Below are 24,808 nucleotides of genomic sequence, written 5' to 3'. Positions count from 1 at the left end.
TAAATTAAAAGCACCATTCAGACATATTTAAAACTGGTGGAGATTTCTGGGAAAAAAAAAAAACAAGAGCAGTGTAAATCCAGATTTTCTCATCTCTCCACCCTCCTAAATATTAGACCCTTCTCCAAACTGACCATAATAGCAGGAAAAATCTTGGAGAAAATAGAGAAGCAGTAAAGAGGGAAACAATTATTTTTTTATAGACTGAAACTAGAGAATAATCCCAAGTGCATACTGCAGGTTTTAATAAATAGCTTTTAGAAGTGGCCAAATGCCAACAATGAAAATAAACCAAAAGAATGTGTCATTTACTCCTGTTCTTTCCACAGTATAGAAGAGTGCTGAATAAAGCAATTAGAAGGTGTACTTTGCCAACAAAGCTCTGTATAGTCAATGCTATGCTTTTTCCTGTAGTTATGTACAGATGTGAGAGTTGGACCATAAAGGCTGAGAAAGTGGAAGTCACTGAAAAGTGAAAGTCACTCAGCCCTGTCTGATAAAGAAGGCTGAGCACCAAAGAATTGATGCTTTTGAACTGTGGTGTTGGAAAAGACGCGAGAGTCCCTTGGACTGCAAGATCAAACCAGTCAATGCTAAAGATCAGTCCTGAATATTCATTGGAAGGATTGATGCTGAAGCTAAAGCTCCAATACTTAGGCCACCTTATACGAACAGATGACTCATTGGAAAAGACCCTGATGCTGGGAAACATTGAAGGCAGGAGGAGAAGGGGATGACAGAGGATAAGATGATTGGATGGCATCACCGATTCAATGGACATGAATGTGAGCAAACTCCAGGAGATAGTGAAAGACAGGGAAGCCTGGCATGCAAATAGTCAGACACGACTGAACAACTGAGAACCACCACTAGGATACATGAACTAAAAGAGCAGGAGTCAAGGAGACCAAGTCATAGGAGAAAGAAAAGCCCTCCACTGTAAGTCCTCCTTTTCGTGAGGGGGAAAAAAAAAATCCCAACAGGAAAGCTGAAAGTAAAACAATGAGGACTTTTTTTTTTTTTTTTTCTGGCCAAGTCAAGCCACTGACTTGACCAATAATCCCCAAGTTTAGGAGGGTGATGAGGAGGAAGGAGATGAAGCAGCTGGCCTGTGCCCCACTCTCCTCCCATCAACAATGGCACATTCCCAGGAAATAAGATGACAGGTGGCCTGGGTTAACTTGATTGTGAATATGCTAACTAAACCTTCTGGCACTTTTTACTTTCATGCATTGGAGAAGGAAATGGCAACCCACTCCAGTGTTCTTGCCTGGAGAATCTCAGGGACGGGGGAGCCTGGTGGGCTGCCGTCTATGGGGTCGCACGGAGTCGGACACTACTGAAGTGACTTAGCAGTAGCAGCAGACCTTCTGGCAAATGGATTAATGATATTTTCTAGAAAGAGTCTTTAGCTATGTAATGCATTAAGCAGGATAATCTTTGTTTGAAGTTGTTTATAGAAAACAAATCTAGAACACATGGATTTATGAGGCATGCCTCCCTGAGCAATGCCATGCAAGCTCTATAGCTTAGGTTTTGGTTTGCTCCCTTGTTTAATGGTTCCCTGGCTACCTTTAGTGTAAGATGTTCCATTGTTTATACTGAAGGAATGATAGGTACTTTGCTTAATAGACAACGCTTTTAAAAGCCTTAAGATACAAATTTGCCCAAAGTGTTTAAGGAACAACCAACAGGCCAGTTGTGTGTGTGTTTATTCGTTCGGTTGTGTCCAACTCTTTGCGATCCTTTGGACTGTAGCCTGCTAGACTTCTCTGTCCATGGAATTCTTTGGGCAAGAATACTTGAGTGGGTAGCCATTCCCTTCTCCAGGGGATCTTCCCAACTCAAGGATCAAACCTGGGTTTTCTGCACTGCAGACAGATTCTGTACCCACTGAGTCATCAGGGAAGCCGTAATATTAGTGAACCTTCTAGGTCATTGTAAGTACTTGCCTTTCACACTGAAGGAAATGAGATTTTGGAGTTCACTAAAACATAATCAATAACACAAATAACTAGGAAACTTGAAAATTCAAAGCTAATGGCCAAGATACATAGGAAAACACAATGTCATGTGTAGTGAGGTACACAAATTATATATACAATTTCATCTGTATCAGGCCAGCAATTTTTATTTAAGCTGCCAATTTGTGTTGGTGATAATGGGAAGCAGCCAGACTATTTATACACTGCAAGAGGGAGTACTAATACATTGGTAAATAATTCAAGTTTACCTAGTAGAGGTGAAGACACGGATAACCCATAACCCAGCTATTTTACTCCTAGGAATAGAACCCAGAAAAGTGTGCATATGAGAGCTAGGAGACCTGGGCAAGAATATTCTTAACAGCAGTGTTTGCTGGGTAGGGTTAAGGGAACAAGTGATATTGAAGCATTCAGAAAGTAAAAATTATGAAAAGCTGTTACCAACCCTAGACTTGAGAGAACAATGTAGGAAAACTTTGTAAGAATCATTGAAAGCAATGGCTGTAGATGAAAGGTCATCTGACTGTTGCTTTGTAACATAAGCAGAGAATACAGTCACTGCAAAAATCTCAGCACATGAAGAAGAAGGAGAGTAAATACTTCAACCTCTTTCCTCTACCAAATGGGAATCAACCCAGACAATCGTCAATGTTTAAACAGGTAAACAGTGGTATAAGCAGAGAACTGTTAAGCAGTGACATGAATGAAATACAGCTATGCACATCTTTATGGGTAAATCTCAGTAAATAATCTTGAAAATATTAAACCAGTTGTAAAAGAATAATATACTAGCTTTCCATTTACACAGTGTTTGTGTGTGTGCTCAGTCACTCAGCCGTGTCTGGCTCTTTGCATCCCTTTGTACTGTAGCCCAACCAGGCTCCTCTGTCCATGGAATATTTCAGGCAAGAATACTGGAGTGGGTTGCCATTTCCTCCTCATCAGTATCTTCCAGACCCAGGAACTGAACCCATGTCTCCTTTGTCTCCTGCACTGCAAGCAGATTCCTTCCTGCTGAGTCACTAGGGAAGCCCATCAGTTCAATTCTGTTCAGTCACTCAGTCGTGTCCGACTCTTTGCAACCCCATGAATCACAGCACGCCAGGCCTCCCTGTCCATCACCAACTCCCGGAGTTCACTCAGACTCATGTCCATCGAGTCAGTGATGCCATCCAACCATCTCATCCTCTGTCATCCCCTTCTCCTCCTGCCCCCAATCCCTCCCAGCATCAGAGTCTTTTCCAATGAGTCAACTCTTCGCATCAGGTGACCAAAGTACTGGAGTTTCAGCTTCAGCATCAGTCCTTCCAATGAACACCCAGGACTGATCTCCTTCAGGATGGACTGGTTGGATCTCCTTGCAGTCCAAGGAACTCTCAAGAGTCTTCTCCAACACCACAGTTCAAAAGCATCAATTCTTCAGTGCTCAGCTTTCTTCACAGTCCAACTCTCATATCCATACATGACCACCAGAAAAACCACAGCCTTGACTAGATGGACCTTTGTTGACAAAGTAATGTCTCTGCTTTTGAATATGCTATCTAGGTTGGTCATAACTTTCCTTCCAAGGAGTAGTTAATTTTTTAATTTCATGGCTGCAGTCACCATCTACAGTGATTTGGGAGCCCCAAAAAATAAAGTCTGACACTGTTTCCACTGTTTCCCATCTATTTGCCATGAAGTGATGGGACCGGATGTCATGATCTTAGTTTTCTGAATGTTGAGCTTTAAGCCAACTTTTTCACTCTCCTCTTTCACTTTTATCAAGAGGCTCTTTAGTTCCTCTTCACTTTCTGCCACCATGCTAAATACATGCTAGTTTAATAATATATTGTTTAGAGAAGCATACATACAATAAACCACAGGAAATTAAGGGAATGAGAAAATACAAAATCCAAGCTAGTGATAATCACTTAGAGGGAGGGAAGAGGGTGAGAAGAGGTTCTTACTGCATTGTTTTTCTCCATAAACTATATAAATTTTATAAATATTCTTTTTACCTACTATCTTAGAAAAAGGGAAATATTTATAAACATATACATACACAAAAACAGTAATATTTATAATACTTTGAGGCAAAATAATCACATATTTTATCAACAGAAGTTCTCATCTTGATGATTTCTCCACAACAACCACACTGTGATTCCCCTCTAACTAATTGTGCTACAACAGTTTCCCTTGTTCTCTAAGATCCAGCCACACACATCTCCCTTCAGTTCCATTAACACAATATGGAACTCTCCATCATGGAGTGCTTTGCACATGTTAATCTGTCTCTACGTTTCAACTCATTTTCTAGACCTCAACTTGAACCTTGGCTTCTTAGAAATCCTGTTTTTGATCATTAGTATAAGTCAAAGTCCTAACAGGAAAGAGAAAACTCAAAGGGTTAATTTGAAGAAGGCCAAATGAAGGAACTAACTTATAATCAGGGAGTAGAGCTGAGGAAACAAGCAATGTTGAAGCACTCAGAGACCAAAAATAGTGGAAAGCTGTTACCAACTTTAGGCTTGAGAGGACAAAGCGTTGTAAGTAGTTATGGAAGGCAATAATTGTGAACAAAAAGTAATCTGAGTGTTGCTAATAACATAGGCGGACAATGCAGTGACTGCAAAATCTGAGTACATCAACAAATAGAGGGAGAGTGATACCTCACCCTTTTCTTCTCACCTTCAATGTTTTACTAGTGTCTCCAATTAGCCAAACCCAACTAGAAGCCAGAGAACAAGGAAGCTATGTGATGCAGTCTCTAGAGTCAGCCTATAGAGGCATCAGTTCAGTTCAGATCAGTTCAGTTGCAAAGTCGTGTCCAACTCTTTGCAACCCCATGAATCGTAGCACGCCAGGCCTCCCTGTCCATCACCAACTCCCGGAGTTCACTCAGACTCACGTCCGAGTCAGTGATGCTATCCAGCCATCTCATCCTCTGTCGTCCCCTTCTCCTCCTGCCCCCAATACCTCCTAGCATCAGAGTCTTTTCCAATGAGTCAACTCTTCACATGAGGTGGCCAAAGTACTGGAGTTTCAGCTTCAGCATCATTCCTTCCAAAGAAATCCCAGGGCTGATCTCTTCCCAGATGGACTGGTTGGATCTCCTTGTAGTTCAAGGGACTCTCAAGAGTCTTCTCCAACACCACAATTCAAAAGCATCAATTCTTCGGTGCTCAGCTTTCTTCACAGTCCAACTCTCACATCCATACATGACCACTGGAAAAACCATAGCCTTGACTAGACGGACTTTTGTTGGCAAAGTAATGCCTCTGTTTTTGAATATGCTATCTAGGTTGGTCATAACTTTCCTTCCAAGCAGTAAGCGTCTTTTAATTTCATGGCTGCAGTCACCATCTACAGTGATTTTGGAGCCCCAAAAAATAAAGTCTGATACTGTTTCCACTGTTTCCCCATCTATTTCCCATGAAATGATGGGACCAGATGCCATGACCTTAGCTTTCTGAATGTTGAGCTTTAAGTCAACTTTTTCAGTCTCCTTTTTCACTTTCATCAAGAGGCTTTTGAGTTCCTCTTCACTTTCTGCCATAAGGGTGGTGTCATCTGCATATCTGAGGTTATTGATATTTCTCCTGGCAATCTTGATTCTAGCTTGTGCTTCTTCCAGCCCAGCATTTCTCATGATGTACTCTGCATATAAGTTAAATAAGCACGGTGACAATATACAGCCTTGACGTACTCCTTTCCCTATTTGGAACCAGTCTGTTGTTCCATGTCCAGTTCTAACTGTTGCTTCCTGACCTGCATATAGGTTTCTCAAGAGGCAGGTCAGGTGGTCTGGTATTCCCATCTCTTTCAGAATTTTCCACAGTTTGTTGTGATCCACACAGTCAAAGGCTTTGGCATAGTCAATAAAGCAGAAATAGACATTTTTCTGGAACTCTCTTGCTTTTTCGATGATCCAGCAGATGTTGGCAATTTGATCTCTGGTTCCTCTGCCTTTTCTAAAACCAGCTTGAACATTTGGAAGTTCACGGTTTATGTATTGCTGAAGCCTGGCTTGGAGAATTTTGAACATTACTTTACTAGCGTGTGAGATGAGTGCAATTGTGTGGCAGTTTGAGCATTCTTTGGCATTGCCTTTCTTTGGAATTGGAAGGAAAACTGGCCTTTTCCAGTCCTGTGGCCACTGCTGAGTTTTCCAAATTTGCTGGCATACTGAGTGCAGCACTTTCACAGCATCATCTTTCAGGATTTGAAATAGCTCAACTGGAATTCCATCACCTCCACTAGCTTTGTTCATAGTGATGCTTTCTAAGGCCCACTTGACTTCACATTCCAGGATGTCTGGCTCTAGATGAGTGATCATGCCATCGTGATTATCTGGGTCATGAAGATCTTTTTTGTACAGTTCTTCTGTGTATTCTTGCCACCTCTTCTTAGTATCTTCTGCTGCTGTTAGGTCCATACCATTTCTGTCCTTTATCAAGCCCATCTTTGCATGAAATGTTCCCTTGGTATCTCTAATTTTCTTGAAGAGATCTCTAGTCTTTCCCATTCTGTTGTTTTCCTCTATTTCTTTGCATTGATTGCTGAGGAAGGCTTTCTTATCTCTTCTTGCTATTCTTTGGAACTCTGCATTCAGATGTTTTTATCTTTCCTATTCTCCTTTGCTTTTTGCTTCTCTTCTTTTCACAGCTATTTGTTAGGTCTCCCCAGACAGCCATTTTGCTTTTTTGCATTTCTTTTCCATGGGGATGGTCTTGATCCCTGTCTCCTGTACTATGTCACGAACCTCAGTCCATAGTTCATCAGGCACTCTATCAGATCTAGTCCCTTAAATTTATTTCTCACTTCCACTGTATAAATCATAAGGGATTTGATTTAGGTCATACCTGAATGGTCTAGTGGTTTTCCCTACTTTCTTCAATTTAAGAGGCATAGAATCAGGTAAAAATAAGAGAAAATGAATCCAGAGAGACAGTCTACTTAGTTTGCATCTAAACCTCCATTTGTATGTGCATTTCTCTGCAAAAAGCAAGCAGTAGCAGTAGTGTGCCCAGTCATGTCTGACTCTTTAAGACCCCATGGACTGTAGCCCACCAGCCTCCTCTGTCCGTGGTATTTTTCAATCAAGAATACTGGAGTGGGTTGCCACCTCTTACTCCAGGAATAGAACCTGTGTCTCTTGTGTCTCCAGCATCAGTAGGTGGATTCTTTACCACCAGCAAAAAAAGCAAACAAAACAACAAAAAACCTGAGTCGTGTCTGAAGCACATAGAAAACACAAAGTTCTATAGTATGAAGCACATAGAAAATACAAAGTTTTCACTGGGTATCATCGTGAAAGCCGCTTAAGTCATGTCTGACTCTTTATGAGCCCATGGACTATACAGTTCATGGACTTCTCCATGGAAGAATACTGAAGTGGGTAGCTGTTCCCTTGTGCAGGGGATCTTCACAATGCAGGGATTGAACCCAGGTCTACCACATTGCAGGCGGATTCTTTACCAGCTGAGCCACCAGATTTCAATGTAGTGATAATTCCAACTAAATTTAAATGTTAGATACCAGCAGTATGTGTCATATTAGTATGGAGGAAAAACAGGGGGAAAAAAGAATTACTCAACATAAAACATAGCTGCCATCATTCTTCATTTTGTAGCTGGTTTTGGCTCAGTTGTAAAGAATCAACCTGCAATGCAGGAGACTCAGGTTCAATCCCTGTGTTGGGAAGATCCCATGAAGAAGGACATGGCACTCGCTCCAGTGTTCTTGTCTGGGAAATCCCATGGACAGAGTAGCCTGGCAGGCTACAATCCATGGGGTCATAAAAGAGGCAGACATGACTTAGCAACTAAACAATAACAACTGAATCCTACCTTCATTTGATTACCATAGCTTCCTTCTTTCACCACCTATTCGATGTTCACCTTACTATCTGCTGATACCTTTTAGCTGGTAGACTGTCTCAAATCTTCATTGCCAAAGATTCAAGACCATACCCTTCTTTTCACTGGGCTACCATATTTTTTTCCAATGAACATTATTACTGAACACAGGAAAACTATTGTTTGCTGCTAATTTGTTTGCAAATAAAGTCTATCTTTTCTTGACTGTATGATAACAATCCAAGCGTTCCTTCATGCTTGTGCTGAAACAACATGGTCAGTACAGTGACACTTGCTGACTATTAATTCAGTGTGATGAGCCCCCAATGGCAAGGGGTAGTCTCAGCTTCCTGTTTAATGGAGGTTCTGCTGGAGTTTCATGTAATATACAGTACCCTGAAGGAAAAGCACCCCAAACTCACAAGATGATGTTTCTCAACTGGAACCCATACTGAACCCATACAGGCCGTTCTATAAAACTATAAAGCCTGCTGGATAGTGCTGCACATGGTAAGACGAGTGAATTTCATGGGTATGAGCCTATTTCTATACCTCTTTCATAAAAAAATGAGTGTCTTGCTCTCTGACACTCATTGTGTGAGATACCATGGTGACAAATAAAGCTTCTGCTGGCAGACACACTAAAGGAAGAGAAGGCAAATCTTTTTCTGAAATACGTAGCTTCTTTCTGTGAGAACAAATTACTGCCCATGATGGAAAGGGTCCAATATAATCATTCTGTAACAGATACTCTCTGTTCACCAAATCCACTTAGCATCATGACATCAATCTAATAATCAAGCATTATCTTCTGTGCAATAGCAAGACAATCAAGGTTCTTTGGGACTATATAATGCTAGAAAGCTGGAGAGTTAATGGAGGTCTGGAGCAAGATTGTGAATGTATACCATGATATCTGCCATATGATATTAAACTATTTCTGATTATATTCATTGATATAAATAGAAAAGAATAATATTTGATATTGGAGCAGCAAACTATAACCTTTGCACCACATGTGGCCCACCATTTCTGTATGGCTTTCAAGGTAAGAGTAGTTTCTACATATTTTAATGGTTGGAAAAAATCAAAGCAAAGATAATATATTGCAACACATGAAAATTACATAAAATTCAAATTTACATTCAAAGACAAGATTCTATTCGAAAACAGTCACACTCATTTCTTAATATATTGTCTTTCATGTTACAATGGCAGAGTTGTATGACCCTTATGAGTGGACCTCAAAGCTTAAAATATTTAAAGTGATAGATATAGAAAACTATAAAAAAATTAGCCCCTGGGTTAGGTTAGTAGTTGTCTCTCCTCCAACCATAGAGAATGTGTTGGTTTTCTCCAGTAAAGATGCTACATCCAGTAAAGCAACTATGACCTGTATCATCATCATCTGATCAAGTTTACTCTAACTTGCAGTCATTTTCTAAGATCATTGGCTTTTGTACCAAATACACAAGTTAAATGGAAATGTGCTTCCCTGGTAGCTCAGCTGGTAAACAATCTGCCTACAATGCAAGAGACCCAGGTTCAATCCCTGGGTGGGAAAATCCCCTGGAGAAGGATGTGGCAACCCACTCCAGTATCCTTGCCTGGAAATTCTTCTGGACAGAGAAGCCTGGCAGGCTACAGTCCATGGGGTCGCCAAGAGTCAGACACAACTTGGCGACTAAACCATCATAATAAAAAGCAGTATTCCTGCATCTTTCAAGTCTTTGATGTTGCCATTAATCTTTGCAGTTCCCAGAAACTGCAAACCCTGGTTTTGCTTCCAGCATGGTATTTTAGCATGCACACTGACAAAGAAGGAAGACAGTTCTAGGGTCTTCTACTTATGTTACAACCATAACAATCGCCATGCCACAGGTCAGACCATCAATATAGGCATTATTAATGTTACTAAGTATATCCATTTCCATTATATAATCAAAACTGGGAAAATAACCACATAATGGTCCCACTGGCCCATAGACAAGACACAATAAAGACAAGACTCCATCTATCACTCTACTTCTATAAATCTCTAACAATGACTGGTGGATTATGATGGTACTAAGGGTCTCCAGAGATAACCGTCAGTTCAGACCCAGGGAAGTTTGGGCATTGTCTTTCCTCACTGCATGTTTATTCTGGTGATGTCCCTGGTGGCTCAGACAGTAAAGAATCTGCCTGCAATGCAGGAGACCAGGGTTCAATCCCTGGGTCAGGAAGATCCCCTGAGGAAGGTAATGGCTACCCATTCCAGTATTCTTGCCTGGAGAACTCCATGGATAGAGGAGCCTGGCAGGCTACAGTCCAAAGATTCAAACATAACTGAGCAACTAACACTTTCACTTTCACACTTTTACTTTCCTGGTAAATAGCTGTAAATTCTGTAGTGAAGTTATAGAGGAAGATGCATAGTATACCCTGTGGCTACACTACAAAACTTTGCAAAAGGACCCAGCAACTATCTCAAGGGGCCTCAGATCTGTGGCCTGGCTTAGGGCTGGGAACTTTATAAAAACTCTGAATTCCCAATACAGTAGCTTAAGATGGGTCTCTGCATCAGATAGAAATTTTCTACTCAGAAAAAAACAGGAGAGTATACAAGATTTTTTCATTCTTATGTACCCCAATTAGTATCACAGATCTCTGTGAACTGAAACAATCAATTACTAGTCTTCCTTATCCCTTATTTTGGTAATTTTTTCACTAAAACTTTGATAATTATATACCAACTTCTGGCCTCTACCATTCCAGGTTGCTATGATTCCTTTGAAACTAGGCAGTCAATTCCATCTAAGTATCTCCGTCCACAATCTTTAGCCTATAGAGGAAAGCTACAACACATCAGTTCTTCTATCATTTTTAAATACTATGTCTTCAGAGTGCACCAATCATAAAGGTATTTCTATAGAAGACTTAGTCCCTTTCAAAGTAGAAGAGTAAAAAAATAAATAAAAATGTGAAAACACAAAAAAAGGGCACATAAAATAAGAGTCATTGAGAATAATACGAGGTACATACTAAAACAGGGTATTCAAACAAAATCTTGGAAATATTAACAAAATTGATGTATCATGAACAAATATAGGGAATATATTTGAAAGAAAGAACATTATTAAGAAGAAAATCAAATTCTAATTGTGAAGAAGGTGCATGATATTTGACATTAGGAATTAAACTATGTTTCAAAAGAGCAGTAAACAGGAGAGTTCCCTCATTGGAAAAAAGAATGAAAATAGAAACCACAAAATTGAACACTTTCAACTAAGCTACATGATTTAAATTTATTATCTAGCATTTTGTCTTTAATGAAAAGCAGTTGGAAAGCTCAAAAAGATTCTGAGTAATAAAATTAATAAATTAAATACTTCTAAAAGTATGATTTCCCTCAAAAGAACCTGGGAAACAAAGCAAAGACTCTGCACACTTCAGTCATCCAGGTCTTCAATGTCTAGAATATGGTTGTAAAAATCACCAAGGAAAAATAAAAACAAGAAATATTTCTTCAAAAGGAAAGAAAAACAAGAAAAATTAATTATCCCCCTGAACTTCACAGCAGTCCTTGAAATATATTTCTCAAGACACATATAAAAAAAAATTATTTACTTTACTGTCTCATAGATCCTCTTGTTTTATATGTTGTAATTACAGTTCAATAAAGGAACAGTTGTTCTAACAAAAACTTTCTGCTACAACAGGAGGAGCTGAAAGATTCCAATTCTCTATTCGTTTGATAGTCTGAATTTATGCAGGAAACAAAGGCAAATATATCCCTAAGGCCCATTCAATTCAGTTCCGTTCAGTCACTCAGTCATGTCCGACTCTTGGAGAACCCATGAACTGCAGCACACCAGGCCTCCCTGCCCATCACCAACTCCCAGAGCTTCCTCAAACTCATGTCCATCTAGTCTGTGATGCCATCCAACCATCTCATCCTCTGTCATCCCCTTCTCCTCCTGCCTTCAATCTTTCCCAGCATCAGGGTCTTTTCCAGTGAGTCAGTTCTTCGCATCAGGTGGCCAAAGTATTGGAGTTTCAGCTTCAGCATCAGTCCTTCCAATGAATATTCAGGACTAATTTCCTTTGGGATTGACTGATTGGATCTCCCTGCAGTCCAAGTGACTCTCAAGAGTCTTCTCCAACTCCACAGTTCAAAAACATCAATTCTTTGGCGCTCAGCTTTCTTTATAGTCCAACTCTCACATCCATACATGACTACTGGAAAGACCAAAGCTTTGATTAGACAGAACTTTGTTGGCAAAGTAATGTCTCTGCTTTTTAATTTGCTGTCTAAGTTGGTCATAGCTTTTTTTCCCAAGAAGCAAGCGTCTTTTAATTTCATGGCTGCAGTCAACATCTGCAGTGATTTTGGAGCCCAGAAAAATAAAGTCTGCCACTGTTTCCATTGTTCCCCTATTTGCCATGAAGTGATGGGACCAGATGCCATGATCATAGTTTTCTGAATGTTTTAGTTTTTTGAGTTTTAAGCCAACTTTTTCACTCCCCTCCTTCACTTTCATCAAGAGGCTCTTTTGTTCTTGGATTTCTGCCATAAGTCAAAAACACTTATGAAAAGGCAAAGAAGCCCACTCAGGGTTCTATAAATATTAAACCACTAAACCAATGGTCACACAGTGACTACTGTGTGACTATTTGAAGAGTTATATCAAACTATTATCCAAATGTTAATAGCTTCTGAACACTGCATTTATATTCACAGAGAATGGACATAAAATCAGTTTTATTTTAAAGCATTCACTTTATTTTTTTTTTTTTTGCAGATGTGATTTTTTTTTTAACTTTACAATATTGTATTGGTTTTGCCATATATCAACATGAATCCGCCACAGGTATATACATGTTCCCCATCCTGAACCCTCCCTCCCTCCTCCCTCCCCGTACCATCCTTCTGAGTCATCCCAGCGCACCAGCCCCAAGCATCCAGTATCGTTCATCGAACCTGGACTGGCGACTCGTTTCATATATGATATTATTCATGTTTCAATGCCATTGTCCCAAATCATCCCACCCTCTCCCTCTCCCACAAAGTCCACAAGACTGTTCTGTGCATCAGTGTCTCTTTTGCTGTTTCGTATACAGGGTTATTGTTACCATCTTTCTAAATTCCATATATATGCGTTAGTATACTGTATTGGTGTTTTTCTTTCTGGCTTACTTCACTCTGTATAATAGGCTCCAGTTTCATCCACCTCATTAGAACTGATTCAAATGTATTCTTTTTAATGGCTGAGGAATACTCCATTGTGTATATGTACCACTGCTTTCTTATCCATTCATCTGCTGATGGACATCTAGGTTGCTTCCATGTCCTGGCTATTATAAACAGTGCTGCAATGAGCATTGGGTTACATGTGTCTCTTTCAATTCTGGTTTCCTCGGTGTGTATGCCCAGCAGTGGGATTGCTGGGTCATAAGGCAGTTCTATTTCCAGTTTTTTAAGGAATCTCTGCACTGTTCTCCATAGTGGCTGTACTAGTTTGCATTCCCACCAACAGTGTAAGAGGGTTCCCTTTTCTCCACACCCTCTCCAGCATTTATTGCTTGTAGACTTTTGGATCGCAGCCATTCTGACTGGCATGAAATGGTACCTCATAGTGGTTTTGATTTGCATTTCTCTGATAATGAGTGATGTTGAGCATCTTTTCATGTGTTTGTTAGCCATCTGTATGTCTTCTTTGGAGAAATGTCTATTTAGTTCTTTGGCTCATTTTTTGATTGGGTCGTTTATTTTTCTGGAATTGAGCTGCAGGAGTTGCTTGTATATTTTTGAGATTAGTTGTTTCTCAGTTGCTTCATTTGCTATTATTTTCTCCCATTCTGAAGGCTGTCTTTTCACCTTGCTTAGAGTTTCCTTTGCTGTGCAGAAGCTTTTAAGTTTAATTAGGTCGTATTTGTTTATTTTTGCTTTTATTTCCAATATTCTGGGAGGTGGGTCATAGATAATCCTGCTGTGATGTATTACTAGAGCTAATCAATGAATATAGTAAAGTTGCAGGATACAAAATCAACACACCGAAATCCCTTGCATTCCTATACATTAATAATGAGAAAATAGAAAGAGAAATTAAGGAAACAATTCATTCACCATTGCAACGAAAAGAATAAAATACTTAGGAATATATCTACCTAAAGAAACTAAAGACCTATATATAGAAAACTATAAAACACTGGTGAAAGAAATCAAAGAGGACACTAATAGATGGAGAAATATACCATGTTCATGATTGGAAGAATCAATATAGTGAAAATGAGTATACTACCCAAAGCAATTTATAGATTCAATGCAATCCCTATTAAGCTACCAACGGTATTCTTCACAGAGCTAGAACAAATAATTTCACAATTTGTACGGAAATACAAAAAACCTTGAATAGCCAAAACAATCTTGAGAAAGAAGAATGGAACTGGAGGAATCAACCTGCCTGACTTTAGGCTCTACTACAAAGCCACAGTCATCAAGATAGTATGGTACTGGCACAAAGACAGAAATATAGATCAATGGAACAAAATAGAAAGCCCAGAGATAAATCCACGCACCTATGGACACCTTATCTTTGACAAAGGAGGCAAGAATATACAATGGATTAAAGACAATCTCTTTAACAAGTGGTGCTGGGAAAACTGGTCAACCACTTGTAAAAGAATGAAACTAGAACACTTTCTAACACCATACACAAAAATAAACTCAAAATGGATTAAAGATCTCAACGTAAGACCAGAAACTATAAAACTCCTAGAGGAGAACATAGGCAAAACACTCTCCAACATACATCACAGCATTCACTTTATTTAAAAAAAAAACTGTACCTGATTTTGCTGCATGTAAGCTCTGTGTCTCATTGTCATCATGATGTCCAGTTCTCCACTGACTTAAAACTTTCTGAAAGGATTGGGCAGAAGCTTCTTCATTGAAAGGCACTTCACACAAGGGCTTGTCTCTTGGATTCGCACATTCTTCTTTTTTTGTTGTTGGATCTTCTACCTAAACCAATTAAAAGTATATCTAAGTGTGCTTTACCAAATGTTCTGTATCTTAAAATACAGGTAACACTGATTATTGAGCATTGTGAAATCACACATTTTTTTTTTACTTCAAATGTTTTTTTATTTGTACTTATTTATGTGCTTTTCTGATTTCTTTAAAACTCTACAGACAGTTATATATGGTATCTTTGGAAAATATTAAAGCTAAAGCCTACAGGACTGAGGATTTGTCACTATGTTATTCATGAGGGTTTTCTCTGGAAAGCAGTGACAGCCTTGTATTTAACCCTACTTCTCCAATCTCCTGCTCCCTGCAACCTCCCCACAGCAGAAAGAGCAGTTTCATTACCATGTAAATCTGAGATGGTTCCTCTGCTCCAAACCCTCCAAGACTGTGAAACCCTCAGTTCCTACCAGGACTTAGAAGGTTGTACACAAGCTTGTCTTCCCCTGCCTTTCACTCCACTTCCTCCAGTTCTCCCCTTCATTCACCATGTTCCAGCCAAACTTCTCTTCTTGCAATTCTATGAACCCATCAAGCATATCCACTCGAGGGCCTCGTACTAGCTGTAGCTAATGCCTGAAATGATCCTTCTCCATATTTTTATACAGTCATTCCACTCATTTCATTCAGTCTTGGCTCAAATGTCACCTGCTCAGAGAATAAGCAATGACCTTACTGATGACATAAAAACAAAGTCATTTCCCCCACTTTCAGATCCCTTATCTGTTTTATTTTTCTCCCAGTAATTTACATCCATGTGAATTTACTCTACATGTGTGTTTACTGCTGATCTCTCCCCATTAGAATGTAATGGGATCAAGAACGTTGACTGTTTCTTCAGGGCCAAGAGCAGTAACTGGCACAAAGCAGGTGCTCATTAAAAGTCAGTTGAATGAATGGACATATCAATTAATGTATATGAAACATTGCCTGCTTTTCAGTATAATGCTGGAGAGAAAGGAGAATGCAGTACAAAATATAGATTTACTGTGAATACACAAAAGAAAATGAAGGTACGGCTTGGCAGTTATCCAGTGAATCAGAGAAAACAGCAAAATTGGAGAACTAAAGCAAAATAAGTTCCGCAACAGTTCTGAATTATAAAGTGTGGATTACCTACACTGATCATATGGCTAAAGCTCCGTGTGTACCTTCTAGATACAACAGTATAATCCACTATGTTCAGCACTTAATTGCAAAATAAATAGGCACATTGTTAGAGAACAATTGAGAGAAGATTGTTAAATATGTGCATATATAAAATTCAACATAAACAAAAACCGTCTGGAACCTACAAACACTATGCTAGTCATTGCCATGAAACACAGGTTACTAAATCCACAATAGAAACGGAAGCAAAGAACAAAAATTTAACTCAGAGAAACAAGAATCCCATGGGCAAAAAGTGGCAAGGGCAGTATTCTAGAGCAAAAGAATGATAGAGTGGGTAGACTATTAGAGTGGGTAGCCATTCCCTTCTCCAGGGGATGCTCCCAACCCATGGATTGAACTTGGGTCCCCTGCATTGCAGGCAGATTCTTTACCATCTCGGCCACCAGGGAAATTCACAGAGCAAAAAGTGAGATTTGAGAAAATATTAAGGGTAGAAAGATGAACAGAGGCAGATTGTGAAGGATCCCCCCACCATCCAGAGAAAATTACACTTAAGTATACTGGAAATGCAAAGCTACTGTAGAATCCCACACAGTAGTGTGGGAGAGAAAGAAATTGGAGAATAGTGAGTTCAAATGCAAGGAAACCAATTAAAATCCACATCCATTTGTCAATATCAGCATTACAAACACATAACCCTCTTCACCTAGGAATTTTAGGATTTTATCACACACACACATACATATACAAAACAGTATTTTTCAAAATTATTCTTTATACTATATTTCATACTTGCAAAAGATTGAAATAGTGTAAATACTGAGGAACAGAAAACATAGCTTAAAAAGTTATTTCATATATAATAAATGGAGTATTTCAGCTGGTAAAGAATCCACCTGCAATGCAGGAGACCCCGGTTCTATTCCTGGGTTGGGAAGATCCCCTCAAGAAGGGATAGGCTACTCACTCCAGTATTCTTGGGCTTCCATGGTGGCTCAGACAGTAAAGAATCTGCCTGCAATGTAGGAGACCTGGGTTCAATCCCTGGGTTGGAAAGATTTCCTGGAGAAGGGAATGGCTACCTACTCCAATATTCTTGCCTGGAGAATTCCATGAACAGAAGAGCCTGGAAAGCCACAATCCAGGGCTTTGCAAAATGTCTCACAAAGAGTCGGACAGGACTGAGCAACTTTCACTTTCATATAGAATGAGAAGGCTGTGGGATATACTTATATGAATAACAATAGTATATTGTTAAGAGTAAAAAGTCTGTTTGCATAGCAGCATACAACATATTAGTATTTCTGTTAATGCATACCTACAAAATTGAAATTATTATTAACTTCCAGAAGGGGAGAGAACTAAATGCCCTTTTCACTTTATAAACCTTTTGCTCTTTAAGAAATCGTTAATTTTACTATCTGGAAGAGCAGTAAGAATAGAAGTAACCAAATACTCAAGGGTTTTCAGATGGTTTTAAGATATGGTAACTGATTGGAAGTACAAAGGAAGAAGATAAATGATTATAGAAAACAACTGTTCTTGCCAGTTTGAAAAGCTTGAAGAGAGCTGTCACCAACAGTAATTATCTACAGGTTGGGAGAAGAGGTGATGAATTTAGCTTGGAAATACTGAGTCTTAGAAGTATGTGAGAAGGTATTTACACGTATTCAGTAGTAAGCAGTGTGTGTGTGTGCGCACTACACTCATGAAGAAGCACTAAAAACTCAGTGCTTTATGCAAAATGAATTGAGTGTTCCAGTGATTACAGAAGCTCTCCAGGGCAGCTCCCTTTCAAGCAGTGAATAAGAGACATAAGACATTTGCATTTTACAGCTATGCCTATGGAATACTTGGTTTCCACACAGCAGTGACAGGATAGGAAAAAGCCAGAGGATGGTATATTCACTCTTAAATGTTTCAGCTGTCATATGTGGCCCCTCTAGGCCAAATATACCCCTGCAAAATATGCTTTAATATCCCCACTTTCCAGAAAAGGAAAGGGAAGCTAAGTAAATCACCCAATGTTCCAAAACTATAAACTGTAAGAAAACCAGAGTCAGTACTTCAAGCTCAGGTTTCAGTCTAAAATGAAAGCTTTCATGAACTGCACTCCCTTCCAAGGATATCCACTGGCTTGAATCCACTATTTTGATTCTTCCAGGCATTCAAGTTGCTGGGTAGGCTGATTAAAAATCAGATTCCTTATTAGCCATTACAAAGAGTGAAATAATGCCATTTGCAACAACATGGATGGACTTAGAGAGTGTCATACTGAGTGAAATAAGTCAGACAGAGAAGGAGAAATATCATATGACATCCCTCATATGTGGAATCTAAAAAGAAGTGATACAAATGAACTTACTTACAAAACAGAAAGAGACTCATAGACTTAGGAAATGAACTTATGGTTGCCCGGGGCAGGGGGAAGGGATACTTAGGGACTTTAGTAAGGTCATGAATACACTTATATTCAAGATGGTTAACCAGCAAGGACCTTTTTTTATAGCACATGGAACTCTGCTCAATGTTATGTGCCAGCCTGGATGCCAGGGGAGTTTGGGGGAGAATGGATATGTGTATATGGATGGCTGAGTCCCTTCACTGTTCACCAGAAACTACCACAACATTATTAACTGCCTATATCTCAAATACAAAATAAAAACTTTAAAGTTTAAAAAAAAATTAAAACATTTAGTCCTAAAAAGTAAATAAATAAAAAATCAGATTCCTGGGCCCTAACCTAAATGTAAAAAAATCCAAATTTGAGTGGCAAGCCAGGAGTACACATTTTCAAAAAGCTCACACAGTACTTGTGATGTTTATTGCAGTTGGAAAAACTCTGCTCTTCAGCACAGAGGAGTACCAAGCATATGACAGGGGTACTTCTTAATGTGTGCACTGTATACAGGTTGACAGCAGCAATAATGCCCAACCAGGAGCACTCAACAGGATGAGCAGGTGTTAAAAGCACATGACTGGACCACCAACAGAGATGCTGAACTCAGTCACAGGTGTTTCCCCAATGTTTCTCCAGTTGATTCTACTGTGCACTCCTGGATGAAACCACTGAATTAATAGTTTCTAGGTTAAGACCAGAGGTGGCGGGTCTATAGAGCAGACACAGTTACTGATGGGAACAAGAGGCAGCATTTAATTTAGGGATTAAAAGCTCAGGCCAAGGAGTAAGCCCTATAGCTTTCTAGTACAGCTAGTAACTTAAATCCTCTCTGACTTTCTCATCTGTTAAATGAGATAATAATAATGCAAAACTTATAGGGTTATTGTCATTATTGAATAAGATAAAGAAACTAAAGGATTAAGCTCAATGCCTAGCATATAATATTTAATAAATGTGAGGATATTGATTTATTACTATTTTTATTGGTAGGAGAAGTTAGATAAAATGACAAGCATGAAGGCAAAACCCTTAAAATCTCAGCCTCTGGGTAGTGATTAAAAACAGGTAATTTGGAGTTATAAGGTCTGAGTTGAAACTGAAGTTCCACAATCAATGATATCTTGGGCAATTTAAAAAACTATATTTTGACATTATTTTCTCATTTGAAAAAAAGAAACAATTAAAAAAGGATAAAAAAGAGATAATACACATAAAATACATAGAACCGTGTTTGGCACATGGTTGGTCCTCAGCATATTATTATTCTAATCATAAGGCTGCAACTCATTCAATGATTCTTCACAAGCACTCTTGGCAGGTCTACTAGCAAAATCCCCACCAGAATGCTACTCTTTCTAGACAACTCAAGCATAGTTTCTCTGCTGTAAAGGGATCCTACTAATAAAGATAGTTTTCTTTTATGTTCTCTGAGCAAGGGTTTAAAACTCAACAGACTGAAGTTCAAGCCTGACTCTGTCATAAAGTAACAAGCTGTGTGTGTGTGAGTTCTGCCAAGTCACTATTTCTGAACTACACTGAAAAGGTGAAAGTGAAAGTGTTATTCGCTCAGTCATGTCTGACTCTGTGTTCCCATGGACTCTAGGCTGCCAGGCTTCTCTGTCCGTGGAATTTTTCAGGCAAGAATACTGGAGTGGGTTGCCATTACCTTCCCCTGGTATCTTCCTGACCCAGGGATTGAACCCTGGGTCTCCTGCATTGCAGGCAGATTCCTTACCATCTGAGCTATCAGGAAAGCCCATGTGAAAAGGTGAGTGACATCTAAAAGAATGAGGATTATTACAAGGATCAGAATTTGAGGAAATTTGTTTCCTGCCAAAGAATGAATACAAGTCTATTATTAAAATACCGACATGAGTAGATATAAGCTTATCTAGGATCAGTAATCAATTTGAATAACCATAAAATTTGTTATAAATCTGATTTTAAATAACTGTGAAATTGCCTGTCACTTAAAACACTTGGAAAGGTTTTGTACTTTTAGTCTCCCTGAGATTCTGATTAAAATAAAATTGCCATATTGCATTGTGTTATTTTCTTATGTTTCTCTCAAATATTCATTTCCAGATGTGGTGAAAATGCCTGGAAAGCAATATAGTCAAAAGATCATTCCTCAAAAAACCAGCAGCCAGTGAAATCAAAGCAATCTCCTCAAAAGGATTTTTACAGTAAAAATGTTTTTGATTAATAAGAAAACAAATTCATACTAAACAATAATGTGATCAAATCATCTTTAAAACTCTAAACCTCTAGTATGTGAATGACAGTCTCCATGATCATGTACGACAGAAAATGTCTACTGTATTTTTCTCCATTTACCTGAGAGCTGCTCCCCTGCAGAACAGGAGACTTGGTTTTCTGCTGGCTTTTACTAATCTCTTTTGTAGAACAATTCTCCCATTTGGGTTCATCTGGATTAACTTCCTTTATAAACTGATGGGCAGCATCCAATACATTGGATAATAATTGGGATTTTGCCTATAAAAAAAAAAAGATAGGAATAAAAAGCCCAATGTCAGCCTAAGTAATTTATATATATTAAATCATGTTTTCATTATTCTATGACTAGCAAAATTAAATGCATTTTGTTCAATATTTAAAAATATAAATTGCCATTTATATCAGCCATATAATAGTGACTAGTTGCCATCTACTGAATGCCTAGTTTGAGCTCACATTATCTTAAGTATCTTAAAAACATATCTTTTAATCCTCAAGTCAACTCTAAAGTGTTAACTATTTTTATCATTGTTTTAGTGATAAAGTTTTGAGGGTTTAAATAACTTGATTGTGGTTACATGGTGAGTGGGTGGCAGAGCTGGGAAGTGACCCCAGGTGTGTATAATTCTAATAACTCATAGCCTTTCCACTATATCGACCCCAAATAGATAGAAGAGCTATTTTGTGCACATCATGGCTAAAGAACTAAATATAGTTGATGTAGAGGGAGTCTGAATAAGCAGTAATGAGTATTTTCTTGGTGATAAAACATCTTTAGCAAGTATTAACTACTCAAAGTGCACATCAGGAAGTGCCCTATTAAATTCCAAGTTCTTTTTGTCATGCCTTTGCTCATAAGATACCAGGAAGGCCCTCCCTCCTTTATTTCCTCCTTTGCCTGGCAGACCCCTACCTTCCCTTCTAGATTCACCCCAAGTTACTCCCACAGCTTCAGGAACCCTTCTTTTCCTTCCTCCCCTAGCTGCATGAGGTGTCCATTCTTTGTATCCTCTTCTTATTCTGAGATCTTTACAACCCCACACAACTATTGATTTTGAATCATTTTTTGATGTCTATCTATACCATAAAACTTCACAGAAGAAAAAACATCATGTCTTCTTAAGTCTCTGTACAGTTACTACAGTGCCTGGCAAATAGTAATATAGCAAAATAACATAAAAATAAGGTGTTGTAGGGGACAGAGAGAGCTACAGAATTAAAATAAATAATAAGGGGGGAAAAAAGAATTCAAAGACCTTGTCAAATGCCTTCACATGGCTGGAAGAATAAAACAGGCAAATCCCAGGAAGGTCCTATTTTCTGAAGGGCTTTCTAGCTGCAATAACCCTGATTTGCCCAAGGACACTGCAGGAGTCTGGATCCCATCTGAGCTTGAATCAGATAAACTCTCGAGGGAAGATGCAAACCCTTCAGAGACTTGCTGAAAACCTGGTATTAGGTACACAAGGAATAGGTTTTGCTTCTTAAACAAATGTTCTCAAAACAGAAGCAAACCTCAGCAGAGATCAGAAATGGTTATTTTACACTCTCCCATGGAAATATCCCTATTCTAAAATTTTCATCTAGTTACCTATTTAAATAGCTAAGACTACATTGACACTTTCCAGTTATGACCTTTTGTAAATCTATTAAGATTCATTGCAATCTGGCTTTGGAATAAATCAGTGAACATCAAATTAACCAGTGTTATTTCACACTGAATTAATAAATTTATCTATAAAAAATGACTAATATGACCTATGCACACATATTACTGGCCATATACAGACCTATGACATCAGCTCTAAATTTTCCCAAGGATTATCAAAAAGCCTTTATAGACTTAGGCAGTCCTCATTTTTTAAAAGAAATTCATATTTATAATACACAATTGTTGTCTATATTGACTATACTGTGCATTAGATCTCCATGGCTTATTCACCACTTGTTATGAGCTTGTATCCTTAAACAACACTACTCATCCTCCCACTCCACTATACCCTCGTAAACAGTACCTTACTCACTGTTTTTTATGAGTTTGACTTTTGTGATTCTACATATAGAGGATATCATACAGTATTTTTCTGTCTCTGTCTGACATATATCAGCGTAAACTGTTCAAGGTCCATCCATGTTGTCACAGTGGCCAAAGGATAATCCCCCTTTCTCATGGCTGCATGATACTTCATTGTGTCTATAAATCACAACATTTTTATCCATTCACCCATTGACTGGCATTTAGGTTGTTTCCTTATTGTGAGTGATGCCACATAGGCTTGTACCTACTTCTTAAAAACCCTCTTTTAATTTTCTTTGGGTATATATTCAGGGGTAGAACTGTCTAATTGAACGGTAGATCTATTTTTAATATTTTGAGAAAAACTCATATTATTTTCCATAGTGGTTGAACCAATCTACATTTCCACTAGCAGTGTACAAGGGTTCCATTTACACCAAATCCCTGCCAGGACCTGTTGCCTTCTTGATGCTATTACTTGGTTTGCAGTTAGTGAAGATCATAAACAGTCACAAAGGAAAATTTGGGGGGAGTGATAGAAAGACTGTGTATTAATTTATACTGGAGGTTACACAAGTGTATTGACAAACATAGAACTAATTAAACTCCATACTTCAAAAGAGTGCATTTTACATAATGATATGAACATACTGATCACTGCTGAACTGTACACTTAAAAATGGTTAAGATGGTAACATTTTATATTGTTTGTATGTTACAATTTTTAAACAATGCGAACACAGAAGTAATGGGTGCATTTTGTGGTTCATAAATTAAACCTGAATAAAACTGATTTATCAAGAAAAAGAAAAAGGAAATTAAGCCAATGGCGATGTTTCATTTTTCCAGAAATACCTGTACTCTAACAAATATCTTTTTAAGCAAAGTAATCCAACTTAACCTAATTTTAAATTCCCTACAACAAAATATTATTTATTTCAAAGGTGGTTAAAACTTATAGTTTATACCTTATATTTTGAAAAATATCAGAAAGCAATAGTATTAATTTTATATAAAATTATCAAGACACAATTATCATTTGAGCATATATATTTAAGTAACAGAACAAAGATTATTCCTGTCTTAAAATGAATCTTGCTAACAATAATTCAACAATCCTTATAACATTTTTAGGTAACATATTAAGAGATCACGAAATGGCCAAAAAATAATTTTATTTTTCAGTTAAATTTACTGCTAAAAGATAAAGTAAAAGTCATGAATAGCTGAAACATTGGAACCCTATATCTAAACATCTTAAAATTCTGTTAATTCAATATAAACAGAATGCCAATGTGAATTTTCTTTCCCACAATGTCTTACCTTACACAGAAAAAAGTGAAAGTGAAAGTTGCTTAGTTGTGTCCTACTCTTTCCAACCCCATGGACTGTACATGGGGCCCTTCCCTTCTCCAGGGGATCTTCCCAACCCAGGGATCTTCCCAGCCCAGAGATCTTCCCAACCCAGGTCTCCCACATTGCAGACGGATTCTTTACCAGCTGAGCCACCAGAGAAGCCTAAGAATACTGGAATGGGTAGTCTATCCCTTCTCCAGCAGATCTTCTCGACCCAGGAAATGAACCAGGGTCTCCTGCATTATAGGCAGATTCCTTATCAGCTGAGCTATCAGGGGAGACCACCTTACACAGAAAACGTGCTTTATTTTTGGTTTCCTGAAACTTAAATTATTAAATTGTATCTTTAATAATAGATAGGAACATTGTTCCTTCCATTAAACAAAACTACACACATCATGAAACGATTACCACAATAAGTTTGGTGAACATCCATCATGTCATGTAGATATAAAATTAAAGAAATAGGAAAAAAATTTCTTTGTGATGAAAACTCCTAGAATTTACTCTCTTAACAATTTTCATATATAATATACATATATACAATCACTTGTGTGGAGATTAGGTTAAAGTTTGGACTTTTTTTTTTATCTTGTGGCTGTGTTACAATAAAATTTTATTTACAAAAACTGATGAATCCCCTAGCATCCCAGTGGTTAGAACTCAATGTGTGTGTGTGTGTGTGTGTGTGTGTGTTTTAATTAATTTATTTGGATAATTGACTCAGGGAGCTCAAACCGGTGCTCTGTGACAAACTAGAGGGGTGGGATGGAGTGGGAGGTGTGAGATTGAGTTTTTGTTTTTACTTTATTGTACTTATTTATTTCCATGTTTGACCAAGTA

At 38.3% G+C, this 24,808-nt stretch overlaps 1 protein-coding gene across 1 annotated transcript in view; it reads right to left on the bottom strand.

Annotated features, from left to right (window-relative positions):
* ZBBX (zinc finger B-box domain containing) overlaps positions 1–24,808 on the bottom strand; it is a 125,813-nt gene that overhangs the window by 44,545 nt on the left and 56,460 nt on the right. Inside the window, exons 9-10 of the mRNA XM_055570337.1 lie at positions 20,692–20,850; positions 14,660–14,834 (exon numbers count right to left, since the gene is read on the bottom strand). Of these exons, the coding sequence (XP_055426312.1) occupies positions 14,660–14,834; positions 20,692–20,850 (334 nt within the window). The remainder of the gene's footprint in view (positions 1–14,659; positions 14,835–20,691; positions 20,851–24,808) is intronic.

Source organism: Bubalus kerabau, chromosome 2 (genome assembly GCF_029407905.1).
Source record: "Bubalus kerabau isolate K-KA32 ecotype Philippines breed swamp buffalo chromosome 2, PCC_UOA_SB_1v2, whole genome shotgun sequence".
Lineage (NCBI taxonomy): Eukaryota > Metazoa > Chordata > Mammalia > Artiodactyla > Bovidae > Bubalus > Bubalus kerabau.
The sequence above is the reverse complement of the archived record's forward strand: the minus strand, read 5'-3'. Positions and strand labels throughout refer to the sequence as shown.